Raw genomic sequence first — 15,759 nt, forward strand, 5'->3', positions numbered from 1 at the left:
ATCAGAGCATGAATTAAGTCAATACTCATAGCAATAAGCAAAGCTATCTAGAGAAATCCTTATGATCTGATTCCCATCACCCAGGCAGTACAACAGGCATCCTTTAATCCTCCCCACCACAGAGTTTGAGCAGAACTTTCTTATAATCTCCTGAGGTGTCTCCCTGCAGAGAAGAACAAAGGAACACATTATTAGTTTTACAGCTAAAAATACAAAAAGGCTGGGTCATTTCCAGCACAAATAATTTGTTTTAGGGTTTGTATCCTTTCTGGCAGCTTATGAATTAAGAACATTCAGGAGTGTTTTTAGTACATGAATGTCTAATTAATTTCAGCTTCTCTAACTTGTGTATTAGAGGTGCCAAGTGGGAATCTCTCTCTTTAAGCCACTTAGCAAATCCTGCTCTGTTTCTAATGTGGAAAAGCTTACCTTAATGAAGGAGTAGAGGGATTTCCCATACATGATCAGGAATTCCCTTCTGATATCCAGCATATCTATTTCAGAGCGGGAAACCATCACTCGGATCAGCGTATTGTCATCTGTTCCCAAGCCCTAAGGAAGCAACCAGCCAGGTGTGTTTATGAGGAATTTGGAATAAATCATTTGCTGTAGACAAAGGTTTTATTGCTGGGTCTCACAAGGGATCAGCTCCCCTTTAGAGCAATCTCACACTAACAGTGATCCACTAGCATCTTGCTGCTGAAAAGAATATTGCTCTGAGCCTCCTGAAGGAAAAGCTCAGACTCTTTTTTTCCCAAGTTAACAGTGGAGTTCCTCTCTATGCAATAACTGCTGGCACATTACAGACTCCAGCATGGAAAGGCAAGGAAAGAAAAAGCAATCTCATACTGAAAGCTCTTTACCTTCATGGATTTATACAATCTTTCAGCAAAATATGCAGGTTTATTCCGTGTGCACTTTACTGTAAAGAGGCAAGAACAAGAGAATTAAGGCTGATGGAAACTACAGGAGGAGGTTTTCTCCTGGTGTAGTTGTCTCTTCTGCGATGAAGAGCTTGAGGGCTGACCAACAGCAAGTACAACACAGACAACCACAGCGACCCGCCGTGAACTGCTGTCCCCTTTCTCCATGTTCAGCACTTTTGTTTAATGCTCCCTTTCTGCAGTCGTCAGTCAAAGGATTTATTGACAAAGTAAACAATGAGATAAAGCACAGAGCTTTCTTACCTGACATTTAAGAGAATAAAACAGTATAGTTTGCAGCAGGATGTATATCACATCTGCCTTCCGAAGCTGTATAAACAGCAGGGCAGGGCTGCTGTTTACTAACTATTCTGTCTTTTTCCCTACTTTGGGGACAAAGTTTAAAAGCAGGACACTCACCCACAGCTAGTAAAGCGTCTTCAAGGTCTCCTGACATCTCAGATTTAATGCTGTCTACTATATCCTTATTAGCAATCCTTCTGTATTCATCAAAAACTAAGGAGAAAAATCAGTGATAGTGAGAAAAAAAGTTTCCAAAAATCAAGCTTTTCATTCTCTTCATGAATACTGTTCTGCTATCACTGTGTTGCATGCTGAATTGGGGTTGTCCCCCAGAAAGAATATTTTCAACTGTCTTGTTAGGAAGCTGAAGCAGGTAACAACTTCCTCTTTCCCCCAGCAGGAGTCACACTATCTCTGATTTAGAGACAAGCAGCAGAGAACTGTTCTAATGTCTCAAGTCTCCTTTTAACTCGGAATGGAATGAAACCATCTGAAAGAAGTATTTGTGACTGATTCTACATATCTGCCTGTCTCTGGCCAAGTTCATGATCAGTCACTGAGGAAGCACAAAGCACCTACAAAAGTCTTGCCCTCAAGTAAAGAAAACAAAGAATATAGGACATTGTAGAGCCCTACCTCTTAGTAGGTGACTTCTGTTCCGTGTACAGAGGATGGAGATAAATTGGGCCTCATCTGTTCCCCATTTCTTCTCCCCAGCTTCATACAGTTTCTTAAAAACATTAGTAGGCAAAGCAAGGCTTATTGAGAAGCTCAAGTGTATATGAGATTTTTGTTTCCTTGATACCTGAGCACTGATGGCCTGTGGTTGCTCTAGATCACAGCTATTTCCAAACAGACTGTTCTTACAGGATGAAAATTACTACACACCTGAGCATCTTGGTGTGCAAGGGCACCATCCACGTACGTTCCCTCATCTCTGTTTCCCTGCAGAGATAGAAGGATGAAACACTCAGCCCACCAAAGCAACCAATGGAAACAAGGCCTGGAAATTCCCCATTTAAAACAAACTACGGGTGGCTTGTGATGAGGCCCACTTTGAAGAGTCTTTAAAATTTAACAGAAACTGGCAAATATATAAAAGACAAAAAAAAAATCAGTAAAACTGCCTTGAGCATGATTTATGCCTCCTCCTGAACTTAATGGCAAACTTGAATTGGACCATTTTAAAAGAACACAAAGCATGAACACATGCACAGATTCCCCTTCCTGAAGGAAATGCAGGCAAGGTGGCACGGAAGGTAGGGGGCAAATTGAAAACCAGCCTCAGGGACCCCATCACTGAGAGGAAGGGCAAGGCAAAAGCAAGGGATTTTCCTTGGACTGGGGCTTACCGTCGCGAGGGACACGAGAACTCTTCGAAACATGGAAGATGTATCGGAGACAATGTCCTCTTCGAGGGTACAGCCATATTCTAGCAGGGGAAACACACACATTTGGCATCTGCAACAGCTCCAACACTTGGACAATTGTTTGTCCATATGTGTTAGCTGTAGCCAGGTGAACATAAGAAAGCGCTCAGCACACTAGACATAATTATTGTAACCCAGCCATCATAACTAGTGCTACTCATCCACATTAAGTACAATCGGCATAAAACTAGTACTAGATCCATACATGGGTGCACATGCAACTGATATAGTCCCCTTGCCCCCATGTTTCTGGGGGACATTCTAGTTTTTGAGACTGCTGTTGGCAGCCATTTCACTCAGAGGTTCTCTCTAGGCAGCCAGTATTAGTTGAATTGCTAGATTTGGCCCAGCTAAGCCAAAGACCAACAGCCCCTCTCATTCCTCCACATCATGCACACACACGAGTTACTTTCCAGGCAGTAACATTGCAGCCGCTTGCAGGCTGCGCTACATACGACGTTTGTAGTTCTCATTAATCCACCGGATCTCTTGATTTGTGCGAGAAGCCAGAATTTCAATCAGGCAACCCTCATCTGTTCCTGCACCCTGTGGAATTGTCAAGAAAAGAACCAAGATGCTGATGACAACTGTTTCTAATGTGCTATCAAGCATTTTTTTTTAATTAATTAGGCCACATCATATTAACTTGACCAGAACTTTAGCGATGTAAACAGGAAGTCATCCAAACCTTCACAGCCCTCCTCAGTTCATGCACGTCGTACAAGGTGGTGGGAGTCATCATCCCCACGATCACCCTTTCGAAATTCCCACTCAGCTCAGACTTCAGGTCAGCAATCAGATCCTAAAAGGCCAGCAGAGAATGAATGAACTGGGAGAAGAAACAGCCCTTGAGAACAGAAAGAACTGACTCATTCACCACATTTTCACGTGCTTCAACTCTCCCTAATGAAAGGTATCTTTGAAGTGAACAAGATCAAGATAAGCTTTGCTGCATAGCCAGAAAAATAACCAAAACCTGTGCTAACCTCACTGTAGTGGCAGCTGGAGTGCCGTTCACTTCTCACCTAAGTGCTATAACTTCAACATGTTAAAGACACAGTGACTTTTCTCTGAGACCACCTACCCACCCTGCCAATAGTAGATTTATAGGTGATCAGAACTTGCTGCCGTTGGGAAACATTCAGTTTGGTCAAGGTCTCGATGATGGCATCTTCATCCGTGCCTATGAGAAACAAACACAAGCCAGTCAGACTGCTTGCAGGAAACCAGAAGTGTGCTCTGGCATTGTGTGGATGTGCCATTAGCTATTTTCTGTCCCTTCCACAACCTGGTTCTTGACAGGGGACTAAATCAATGCACAAAAGTACTTCTACCCATCAGGATGGGAGCACCAGATTGCAGGAGAGAAGGAAAGAGCCAAGATTTGGATTCCAGGTTGGGTTGAGATTTCAGCATAATCTGAAACTGATAATCTGAAACTGAACCCTCATGCTGCATCAGCAAAGATGGTGCAGCACTTCAGAATACATCGTGTCCCAGTTTTCTTGTGTTAATATTCTAATATCTATAAACAGCCTGGAGACCACACTGACATAGATTACATGAATGGAAGTGGGTGTGGAAGTCATTCTCACTACAGTAATCAGTCCTGTCTCTTCAGCTCTTCACCTTCCTTCTCCTTACACTCCTTCCTCTGCTTCCACCTCTGTTCTGAAGTGACCCCTGATTTCTGATCAGGCAGCTCCTTGCATTTTACAACACAGAAGATGGCAGGATCCACACCAGCAAGAGGCTGCATTTCAGCAGGTGGGAAGCATGATCCCCATTTTCACTTTGCACAGATCTTGTTGGAGATGCAGTGGGGCAAATGCTTATGGCCAGACTTGCCTCTCAGCAAATTACCAGAGTGAACAGTCTCCCAATAGTCTGAAAAATGAGAGGCTAAGAGGGAAGAACAACTTACCAAGCCCCTTCATTGCTTTCCTTAGAGCGTGTGCTTCTTGCTCAGCATTAAAACTTGAGACCCCCTTGATTGTTGCCTGGATTCACAAGAGAAGAGTTATCAAATGCAGACTCAGAGCTATGCAAGTATATGGTACAGTTGAATAACAAAAAAGCATAGCAAGAGCAAAACAAAATAAAAACTACCCATCAAACTTGAGTGATTTTAGATGAAGCTTCCATTCTACCCTGAAGAGAAACAGTCTGTTCTAAAGAGACTTCTCTGTTACACAAGTAAGCCACAGTAGCATGACTAAAAGGAAAAAATACCCCCTCATTGCCACCTGTGTAACATCTGTTTTTCAATTAAATAAAGGCTGACAACCTGACATCTCTGTTCAGGCCAGCTGTCACTTCTTCCCAGCTCCACATTAATCATAGAAGCTGCTGATCACAAAACCCTACTCCTGACCTCACTAGTGGCAGACAAGAATCATTATTCTGTAAAAAAAAAAAAAAAATTGTGTGACATCAAATACAGCATTTTGCTCACAGCAGTATTTCACAGACAAGTTTCTCCTGTCCTGAGCCACTCCTGCTGGACTACACCATCTCTTATGTATCAGTCTGCATTCTGAAGAACGTAACAGTAGTTAATAATAGTAATAGTAATAATACTAATAGCAGTTAATGCTAGTGCTGGGTAAGCTTTCAATAACATATACAGAGATAACTGCTGTGAAGATGAATTTGCAGGTTGAACCTGTAGAGAATAATATATCCAGTGAGCTTGTCGGGAGAAAACTGTCCCTCATGAACCAATATCTGATTGGATTTTACATTAACTCCCAAAGGGGAGCAACCCAGAAGTGTGAGTCCTTCTGCCCAGTATGAGGAAACGGAGAGGAGAGAGAAACTTGTCCCCCACAGACAATGACAGTCTGTATCGTTATCTGAGCTACGCTCCCATTTATCTGATCAGAGCAAGTGGCACAACATGGTACAGGAAACAACCACACTCACCATCCCTGCAGTATTTGGTCAATCTGTTATTACCCAAGTCTTGAGGCAGTTAGACAACTGTAATAAAAACACAGGGACTATTAGCTTTCTAGCAAATAATTAACAGAATATACCTACCCTTGTCAGTTAATGGGGCTGGCTAAGTAACCGATACTGTAGAGCAGGATTATATCCGCCTCATTTCTGAGGCTTAAGGATAATAATGCTGCACTGACAGCCCTACTGAACACTCACACTGACTGCAGCTCAGAATTCCCAGTCCTGCTTTGAACCGTACTAACAAAGCCTGGTTTATAATGGGAGAGGTCCAGGATTTGCTCCACAAAGGCTCTGTTTGAAAAAGGGATGTGATGCACAAGCAGATGATTATCACTGGTATTTAAGAAACTTCTGTTTTTAGCAGTATAGCTTAGCTGAGGCTGCAAGGAGAAGCAAATATCATCACCACAGGAGCCCGAGAAGATGAACTCAGTGGCCATCCTCTCCACATCTCATGGCTAACTTTGTGCTGGTCAGAGCCTGGAGGTCAGGCAGGGAGGACACCTGCACAGCTCCAGCTGCAATTCCAGCTTTCCCTGGGAGGCAGGGACAACAGCAGGGCACAGACAAGCACGCAGAGGCCATCCTCACTATGGGATAGTAAGCTTTTAACTTCCTTCTTCCTTAAGATGTGCAGTATTCAGCATCTGCTTGGTTTGATGCAATATGTAATTGCTTGTAGGATTGCAGATTGACTGTTAACCTCTCAAAAAGAGAGCTTATTTGTCATCTCCCAGGTGTATATTTTTTTCTGCCCATACATTTGTTTTCATGCAAAGGGTCTTCCCCTACAAACACCTCTCTATTTCTCACCTCCATCCCCCAGCCAAGTCTTTTTCATAGTCAGTCCACAGTAGAAAAGAGAGGAAAAGTACTAAGTTTTAGATTAATCTTTATTTCCTTGCAACTGAAGTTAATACAAGTGTTCTTGCATTATAGAGCACTTGATGACTGACAGATGTTCCCCCTAGACTTACTCATGCTGTTCAGAGGCTGCTGTGAGCCCAGCCAGTTGTGCAACAGCAGCAGGAGTTTTACTCATGCTTCACATGACTCCTGTGAACTCCAAACACCTCAGTGTGCTGTTGGGGCAAGCTGCTCTCAGCATCACATTGACCACAGGTCGTTCTGTGGCACTCAGGCACTCCCAAGTACTCCCCAGTTAATATCTGCAATACGTGCAGTTCAGTAGCACATGCTAAAGTCAGTGTGGAGTTATTTTTTTCAGAGGATATAGATTTTAGTGGGACAAATCTGGCCTAGACCCTCAGCGAAAAGATCTAGCCTAGCTTTTTACACAAATAATCAGCTTTATTATTTGATTTAGCTAGACAATGGGTAATGGCTTAGAATTTCAGAGTTTCTCATGTGGGTTTCACTGTTCAGTTTGTTTGTACACAGAAGCAGGATATTGGAGGAGCTGGCTTGCAAGGGGATTAGAGGGCAAAACAAAACAAGAGGGAGGCAGGCAGGAAAAATTTTGAATGCAAATGAGGCAGCAGAATAACATGAGGAAAGAATATGCCTATGGGACTAAGGGCAAATGGCACTGAACATGAAATTAGAGCCATTAAACACAGTCTAGTTAGAGTATGACATTTGTAAGATTCCAATTTCTTCATCCAGCTTAAGAGTCACTGCTAACATGGAGAGTAGTGCACAACAGGAAGCAGCAATGCTTAGCCCACCCCACAATCTGCAAATTGTGGGCAAATGTGCTGTTTTGCTCCCAGTATATTGCCATGCATGTGGTCCCACTGAGGAAGCTGGCAGTGGTCATAACAGCGGAATTAGAAGCACATGGCACTTTGACTAGGTTCTCTAGCAATAGTCCCTGCTGCTTAGCACTATTTCCCCCAGTCACAGGGGAAAGGGTCTCCATGGACAGCTCAGGCTGGGACTTTATGCTGTTAAAGACTTTAACCACCCTGTTTGATGATAGAGACAAACCTTGCTCGGAGTGCGAGAGCTCACTCAGATTTGACAGAGCTCTGCTTTTTAACAGAATTCCCTGCCTGCAGCTCCAACAGGAAAGAAAATAGCTTCAGGACAAAAACAACTATTTGAGGAATTAAAATATGCATGCAGAAAGCCAGCTAGCCTGTGCTGCAGTGCCCTGGATAAACCTGCTTTGATTATATTTGGTTCAAACAGTTGCAAAGGCCTGGGCTCACTAATGCAATAAGCTCCATGCCCTGGCTGAGAGCAGGCTCTAAACACTCTGTCAAGAGAGTAGAGTGCAGGTATAGTGGGCATCTCCTCCCGCTAGCCATTTTTTCTATGATTTATCTCCTCCTATTTGGCTTTCTCGGGTAAATCGGGTAGTTATGTACTCAGTGGTGTCCTCAAACTGAGCTGATCCTGGATCGGCTGTCAGGAAGCAACATAAACTATATCCTGTGTTCCAGCCATTTCAATATGGGCTTACTTTGACCATAGCCTCCCCGACCATACTCGGAGCACACATAGCTCTCAATAAGCTGCATTTCAACAGAAGCTTTGCCTCAAGTTCCCTGAACATACAAACACTGTGATGGTCCCAGAATCTGAAAGGGAAAAGACTAATTTGGGACCTACCTCCCGGGACAGCAGGCACTAGACTTGTTCAACTAGTTCCTTCCTCAGCGCACGTTTGCTAGAACACAAACCCACACCCTGCGCTAAGTCAGCTTTTCCACAGCTCCCGCACTGCCAGCTGGATGCAGGCGGCTCCCTCCTTTGCGAGCTGCGTGTTGGGAAGGCAGCAGGGCCTGCTGGAGGCCTCTGCCTCACGCGGGCTGGGTGACACCGATCCCAGCCCCCCAGCCCGGAGTTTGCAGCTCTTCCTTTTGCATAGGAGCCCCAGGGCAGCTGAAGTGCCCTAGCACCTCCCACACTTGGGTCTTGCTGCTGCTCCAAAAGGAATTAAACCTAATCCCGAGTTAGAGCTGGAGCCTTGTACTGCTCACTTCTCCCTGTGCACACACCAGAGCCACCGTAAAGCACTTCCATGCCCTCCCACTGCCAGCGAGCAGGGGGGATGCCAGCCTTGCCATGGGGCACAGCACAAGCAGAAAGGGAAAGCAAACACTGCATCCTCCTGCCTGGAAAGAGTCAGCCATATTCTTCCTTCCCACTGCCCATTCCCTGTCTTCCCTCAGCCCAGACCCACCCCGCATGCCAGGCCTTGGCATCGCCACCCAACGGGGTGTCCACGCAGCCGGAGGCTGCCGCGCTCCCGCACAGCCGCACTGGGAGTGGCCGCCTGTGCGGTGACGAGCCGAGCTAGGACTTGGCGCTGCCCCCAGCAGCGCTAGTGACACAACCCCCTCCCCACGCCAAGGAGGACCCTGCGGTTAACTGGCACTCACCTGCTGTCCCAGGCAGGGGCCACGGCAGTGATGGGGACAGCTCTGCTCTGCTCTTAAGCAGAGAGTCCCCGCCCTGGAGTGGGGTGGGACTCTCTGGGAGCAAAGCTGCTTTCGCACAGCTCGCAGGAAGTCAGTCCATTGCCAATCCCCTCTCTGCCCTTCCGCAAACGTTTGGATGTAGTCCAGAGCACCGAGGAATTCCCTAGGCAGCCGCCCCAACAGGCACGTTTAGGGCACAGGCACGTGGGGCTCCACCAAGGCCCTGCACAGTAAAGGTGGCCTGGAAAGCTGGGATGGCTTCTGTTCTCCAGTATTGTCTGCAAAATCCACAGGCACAGAGAGTCCCTGGGGCTCCTGACTGTGCAGCACTGGGCATGCACAGTGCCGTGTCTCACTGTATACAGCCATGGAGAAAGCCCTTACCCATGGGAAGGCACCGGGACAGCTGTGTGCAGCACAAAGAGCAGCTCAACAGCTCCAAGCAGAATCCACTGCCCCCTCGTGTGCTCTGGGAGCGTTTCTTACCTGTATCACAGCTCTCACTCGCTCCTGCAGCACCTCTCCAGGGCTTCAGCATGGACTCCTCCTCTTCTAAGGACTTAATCACTGCTGGAAGTGATTTTTAAGAACGGTTATTTTTGCCCCTAAATAAAGGGCACTACTTTTAAGTGAGCACACTTCAAACACAGGGCTTCAGTTTTGCCCTCTGGTGAAGCTGCCAAGGTCAGCACAGACAGAATCACAAGATTGACAGAGGCAACTTAATCTTGCAATAAAATAATGCACCTTGTCTTCACTTTGTTTATCCTCAGGGCTTTGGTTTCCTGATGTCAGTTGTTAAAGCAGGTAAACCACCCCTCTCATGTTCTTGTTCCCAGCTCACGTAACAGCTGCACACCAGCCCCTTGCACATACACACTTTTGCTGGAAGAGATCTAAAATTAGCAGTTTGGATGAATACAGCCTGTGCTCTAGTGAGCATGTCCGTACAGCTGGCTTATTATAGCTCCCACAAACCCAGAACAGCTCTGCAGAGGCCTGACAACACCCAGGCCCTACTCATGGGGGAGACTGCTGGGCTGAGAGTGACCAGAAAGCAACCTGTTTTTACACAGCATGAACACAAGCAAACATGGGCCCTGTACACCTGACTTGAACAAATAAAATGTTACTTAAAATTGATCACACAGATTCTAGACTGGAGCTAAAGATCTACCAGAACTAGACTGTTTTATAGCAGCTCAGAGTCCGGCCCCAGTACAGAGGCGTGTACTTGTTGTCTGTTGTTAAATTGTGTCACTGAGCTGTCAGAAGAGGAACAGTCGTGAACACCCAGAATTCAGGAAGTTAGTTTTAGTTCATTGGCAGGTGGGAAAACTCAAATACTGTGATTCACGCAAGAGATGAAATGAGTATGTTCTAATTCTTCATCTGTTATTGTAGCCACTAGAAACATTGCTTTTACAAAGTCAGCACTACCAAGGGAACATGCAATACTCCACCTCCTCCAAGTGGACATAGGGGTTTAAAAAACCCCAAGCAAAGCATACCAGTATTGCAATGCAAAGTGCTCCCTGGAGAGACCTAGTCTGATTACATAAATATTCTTGTCACATGAAGCCAAGAGATGATGGGGAGGGAGGGAGGGAGAACAACTTCGATGAAATCCCTCTAACCTTAAGTGCCTTTAAAACAGATTCTATGAGACACCACTTAAACACTTAATGCCTTAGAAAGTAAACTATAAGGAGCAACATCCATTGGTGGCTGGATGAACAAGCCAGGAGTCAAACTCACAATTTTACATGGGCTTCAATTGCAAGTTTTTAAGACAGGGTTGAGCGCAGGCTCTGTAGACAGGCGCACGTGGCCCATGATTGGGGATCCCAGGTCCATCCCAGTTCAGAGCAGTGACAGCTGTAAGAGGGTCTCAGGTGCTGCAGTGCTGACCCACAGCACATGCTGTGTCACCAGTCTCAGCAAGCCTCCACACTCTGCCATCGTAAAGAGTAGCTTAAAACTGCACTTGGCCACCAGCCCAGTCTAGTGTTTTATTAAAGACTATAAACTGCAGGGAAAGCAAACAGTCCTGAGCTGTTGGTTGTCTGAAAGCTTTGTCAGCTGCCTGTGTTATCGAGCACCATCCAGCACCGGAAGGGAACCCCCAGACAGCTCTAAAGGGATCTGTGAAGGTGGTAACAGGCACTCACAAGGCAATATGCATCCCAAGGGCCTCCTGCAGTCACATGATGGCTTGGACCACAACCTACTGGTTCCTGATCTGATTGCTCCAGTTGTACTGCCTTCCATTCAAACCAAACTGTGGAAGAGAGGTCTACTTTGACATCCACAGTAGAGCTTACAGCACAGATCAAGGTAGATCCTCAGGAGTCTTTGCATAAGTTCACATTGCCTGGTCTCATCACTAGCATGGATACAATCCAAGCAGTATTAAACTGCTTGCCTCAATATAATCCATTTACAATAAGAACAAGAGATGTGCTAGACCACTATAATTGCACCCACATTGTAGTTTGTACAAATAATTATTTCACCATGAAAAAAGTCTCCCATATCAAGATTGAGAGCATTGAAGCCCCAGGCCTCAGGGCTTTTGCCAGTTTCATGCAGAGACATTCACTCAAGGAAATTTCTAATGCCAGCTTTGAAGCCATATATTATTTGTTGAACAAACTAATCACTCTTTCCCCAAAGCCACAAGCTATGAACTGCTGTGCTATTGCTTCCAGCACCCTTAAATGCATTATCAAGACTAAATTTCACTTAATAGGTTTAATGAGTGCTTACTTTAATTAGTATACACACAACTCTGAAATAAGTAGCTTTCATTTTTTTCCTCCTTAATTAATATTTGCTTCTCTACAGCCTTATCATACTTAGTTTTATAATTTGGATATATATCCCAGCTCCAGGGGGGGGAAATCAGAACTATGACTGTCCAGTTAAGGAGAACTTTTAAGACACACATTTATTCTTTGCACAGGAAGAAATTAGAAACTCACCAGGTGAGGGAATGCATGGAATAGGGTAGCTTATACCGGGAAATGAGAGCAGAGTCACTCCACAAAGGAAAACAAGCTAAGACACCCCAACACTAGGGGATATCCGTATCTAGGAGGGCCTCAGCCTTGTGACTCTCAGAGCTTAAAGCAATAATAAGCCTCCTTAACTATTATCACCTAAGAAAATGAAGCAAAAGAACAGGTCCATCACCCACTGAGAAAGTCCAGGTAGCAACATCTAAAAACAACAACAAGAAAAGACTTAAAACACAGGTCCAGAGCTGATCCGGGGAAAGCAAAAAAACAGTATCAAAAACAATTGCCTACAACACACCTCAAAGTGAAAGTGAGCTGCCTGGGCCTGAGCTTAAATAGAGCTCCTGAGGCACAATTGGAGGGTGCAGGGTGGGGGCCCAGGTGAGACCAGTTGGGACAATTAAGCCACTCATAAGGGGGTGCATTCAGGACCTCGACACTTAAAACATGGCTGATCGAGCCCTTCTTTGTGAGAGCCTCTCTGCAAACCTGGCTGGGTATAGTGATACTGGCTGTAATCAATAGGATATATTTGTAGTGCAAAGTCATTTTCCTGGAGAAATGTTGCTGTTTTTTGATTTGGAGATCAATTCTATTGATGTGAGCAATATCAATCCAGGCTATGCACAGTATTGCACTCAAGGAGCATAAGCCTGTAGACTTCAGTCTGTTCAGTTACTTCCATGTATGTATATTTATAGACTGGCCATTAGTGACATTAGCAGTAGTGGAAGATGTTGGCTCCTAGCTGCAGGAGATGTAGCTGTCGCTGGAATTATTGAGTATGGCTTGTAAGAACAAACAGGAGCATCTGAGAATGTTTAAATAGGTAAAATAGAGATGTGAGGATGGGCGTCTGTCTTCTGTACTGCTTTGCTCATCTGCAGAAATCCAATCATAGGCAAATTACTAGCCAGATGATAGTATGTTTGAGAGCTTGCCCTTCCTTGGGGCTGACTGAGAGCTTGCCTTTCCTCAGGGATGACAAAGAAAGAGGATAGTTTCTGCTGGTCATACCAGTAGTTCTTTGTGGGTTGTTACTATGCACTTAAAAGAAATCCTTCCAGAACGTAGAGCTATATAGATACATATAGAGAGAAATAGAATGGTGATGCTAATGATTTTTTTTTAATTGGTGGGAATCTCAGTAGAGAATTTTATAGATGTGTGTGGATGCAAATATGTATAACACAATAAATGATTAAGGGAACATTTTTATAAAGACAAAAGCAACAGGATGAGAACACTTAGTTGTTAAGCCCTGAGGACAGAAAAAAAAAATGTCTGTTACCTTGTAAAGGAACTTGTGACTTCTTTTCTGCCTGCCTCTTTTCATGCAAAAGTGAGGTTGCCAAATGTCTGCTTTTGTGAGCTTGTCTACAGCCAGTGAAATTCTCGCTTGGAGGTACTGCAGAAGTACACGGTGCTGTAGTACTCTGTTAGGGAGGAGAAAAAAAAAGGGAAACTATGAAAGTTACATGGTGTAAGTTGTTATATGTTACCTCTTCTGTCTGATGCAACCCCTGTAGGACAGAATAGCACAGCAAGATTTTAGTGAGGTTTATAACTTTGGGGGGATGGACACCACTTGCCTCCTAATAGATATAACGGAAGAGACAAACCTAAGTGGGCTCTTTTCTACCTTGCTGCCACTTGCAGAAATACCCAGAAGAGGTCAGTGTTCCCTAGCTTTTAGGTTATTCACGTGAAACGTTTCCAAACTTACATTTTTATTTAGAAAATGCTGATCTGTCTGGAAAGTTTGATCAAGAAGGATGCAGCCATATTAATGTTTCCCTGCTTCTTCTCCAGGGATCTGAATGCATTCTTGTTAGTAATACAGGGGAACCAGGATTCACATGGATAACACGCAGGCAAACAGCTCTGCTGACTACATCATCAGGCCTCAAATATTTCAAAACCAGTCTCACAGGATTTTAGGAACTAAACTGTGCTGTTTAGTGTTGACAGTATCAGTTGGACTGAGTTTCTTTGTGTAGCAGTACAACTCCAAAGAGCACATCGGAGATGCACAACGCTTAGATCACAGAAGGACTTGACCATGTCTCCTCTTGTAATCACTGATTAGTTTTTTATTTCAGGTTTTTCAAAGCTTTCAAGCTCAGTTCTCTCTGATCCCTATGAAGGTCACTGGGATTGCAGCACAGCAGCCTCACCTCATGTTTTCTGGAAGAAAGAATGGCAACAACATCTGCAACTGAGGATTTGCTTCTGCCATATGTCTGCTGCCCAAAACAGTCACCAGGAGAGTTTATAAGTGCTTGTGGCAAGAACATCAGAGCTCCATACATGGGTCTGGCACTGACCCACAGGTACCTTGGCACTTCCAGGTGCATTAAAAAAAAATTAGTTCTCAGTGCCTAATTAGGATGCTAAGCAGTGCATTTGCAACTCTCTGCACGGCAGTAAGTTTTATCTTTCTTAGCTGGAAATGAGTCATTTCCCTGTGCTGTACAGAGATGCCTGACTTTCTTGGAAATTGTTCAGTTCTGCAGAGTCCCCAGAAATCACTGACTGTAGGACTTTCTTTGGCACTGGTTATTTTACCTCAGTTTTAATGACTGGCGATGTTTCATAGGTTAGACCAATTAAAAAAAAAAAAGACACAAGCTGGATAGATCCCACACTTTCCCCAGGATGAAGGATATTTCATCCAAAGGGCAAGTGAACCTTCTGTATTCCCCACTGGAGATTCCAATAGCCACAAACCAACACTGAACAAGGGTTAATGAAGTTTAAATGCCTATTAAATAGAGGACTTCTTTCATGCCTCTGTTAGCTGATTTCTTGCAATGACTGCAGCTCCAATCATGTGAACTGAAAGGATCTTGTAAATGAGACATGGAAATCATGTAGATTGGAACAACTGTGAGGCACTCTGCAAATTAGGTGTGAATGATGGTGGTCAACGAGGCCTTTGAAGGATATGGAGCCCGCTAGTAAGACCTTACTTACAAGAACCACTGAGAATAAGGATGATGGAGGAGGTGTAGAGTTAACTGTATTAGAAAGGCACAGTGCCTCAGCAGAAAAACAACCATACAGCAACACTTGCATTAGCAAGGCAGTTTTAGATTTATGTACAAAATATATGCTAGACATTATCACCAGCAATTTTATTTGCTTATCCTGGAAGCCACTTTCATGTAATATGTAACTTAAAAGTCTCCAAATATTGGCAAAAGCAATTAGATAAATTTACAACATGCTGATCCTGTCTTCTTGGCACTGTTGGAAGTCTGTGCCCCAAAGCCAACCCATTCAAGCAAGGTAGCGATGCTGGAAAAAGAACAGTGCAAAGCTTGTAATTTCTTTTGCTTGCATGTTGCTTCCCAGCATATCCTCCAGGGTGTTTTAGCTACTCAGTTGTTTTCATTACAGTACTCTTTTTTAAAACAAAATTGAGAGTAATCATTTTTGCCAGCCCACAACAGCCAGGGCCTGCCTGGCCTATACACTTGGGACTGGGGCTTGTCAGCACGATGGCTGTAGTTATTACCATAATACAGGAAATAATAGTCATTAGGAAAATCCACATGCTTTCTGGTTTCCCTTTTTGCCCCACCTTCTGCCCAAATCAGGGCTGAGGAATGACAGCATGAGTGCATGGCGTTCACTGAGGCATTCCTCTCTTCCACAGGGCCTGCAGGTTTTTGTGTTCCAGGTGGCGAGCTAGGAAAACCCATTCTTGCTAGTTTAATGTTCCCCT

At 44.5% G+C, this 15,759-nt stretch overlaps 1 protein-coding gene across 1 annotated transcript; it reads right to left on the reverse strand.

Moving 5' to 3' along the window:
• Positions 1 to 78: 78 nt before the first annotated feature.
• On the reverse strand, positions 79 to 9,117 carry ANXA4 (annexin A4). The gene is made up of 13 exons (XM_088537863.1): positions 8,971 to 9,117; positions 5,582 to 5,638; positions 4,581 to 4,656; positions 3,745 to 3,839; positions 3,345 to 3,458; positions 3,112 to 3,202; positions 2,579 to 2,658; positions 2,115 to 2,171; positions 1,863 to 1,956; positions 1,344 to 1,439; positions 864 to 922; positions 430 to 552; positions 79 to 163 (listed from the first exon to the last, which is right to left on the reverse strand). The coding sequence occupies exons 2-13, from the start codon at positions 5,582 to 5,584 to the stop codon at positions 104 to 106; spliced, it is 948 nt and encodes a 315-aa protein (XP_088393989.1). The 5' UTR covers positions 5,585 to 5,638; positions 8,971 to 9,117; the 3' UTR covers positions 79 to 103.
• Positions 9,118 to 15,759: the final 6,642 nt, after the last annotated feature.

This window comes from Tinamus guttatus, unplaced genomic scaffold, assembly GCF_059628265.1.
Source record: "Tinamus guttatus ecotype Peru unplaced genomic scaffold, ASM5962826v1 Tinamus_guttatus_pri_ptg000866l, whole genome shotgun sequence".
Lineage (NCBI taxonomy): Eukaryota > Metazoa > Chordata > Aves > Tinamiformes > Tinamidae > Tinamus > Tinamus guttatus.

Bases quoted from the DNA above. Each gene is read 5' to 3' on its own strand.
- ANXA4 (XM_088537863.1), bottom strand. The intron at 2,172-2,578 runs GTAAGCCCCAGT...CTATCTCTGCAG, and splicing joins TTCTCGTGTCCCTCGCGACG to GGAAACAGAGATGAGGGAAC. The intron at 553-863 runs GTAAAGAGCTTT...TTGCTTCCTTAG, and splicing joins GATTGTATAAATCCATGAAG to GGCTTGGGAACAGATGACAA.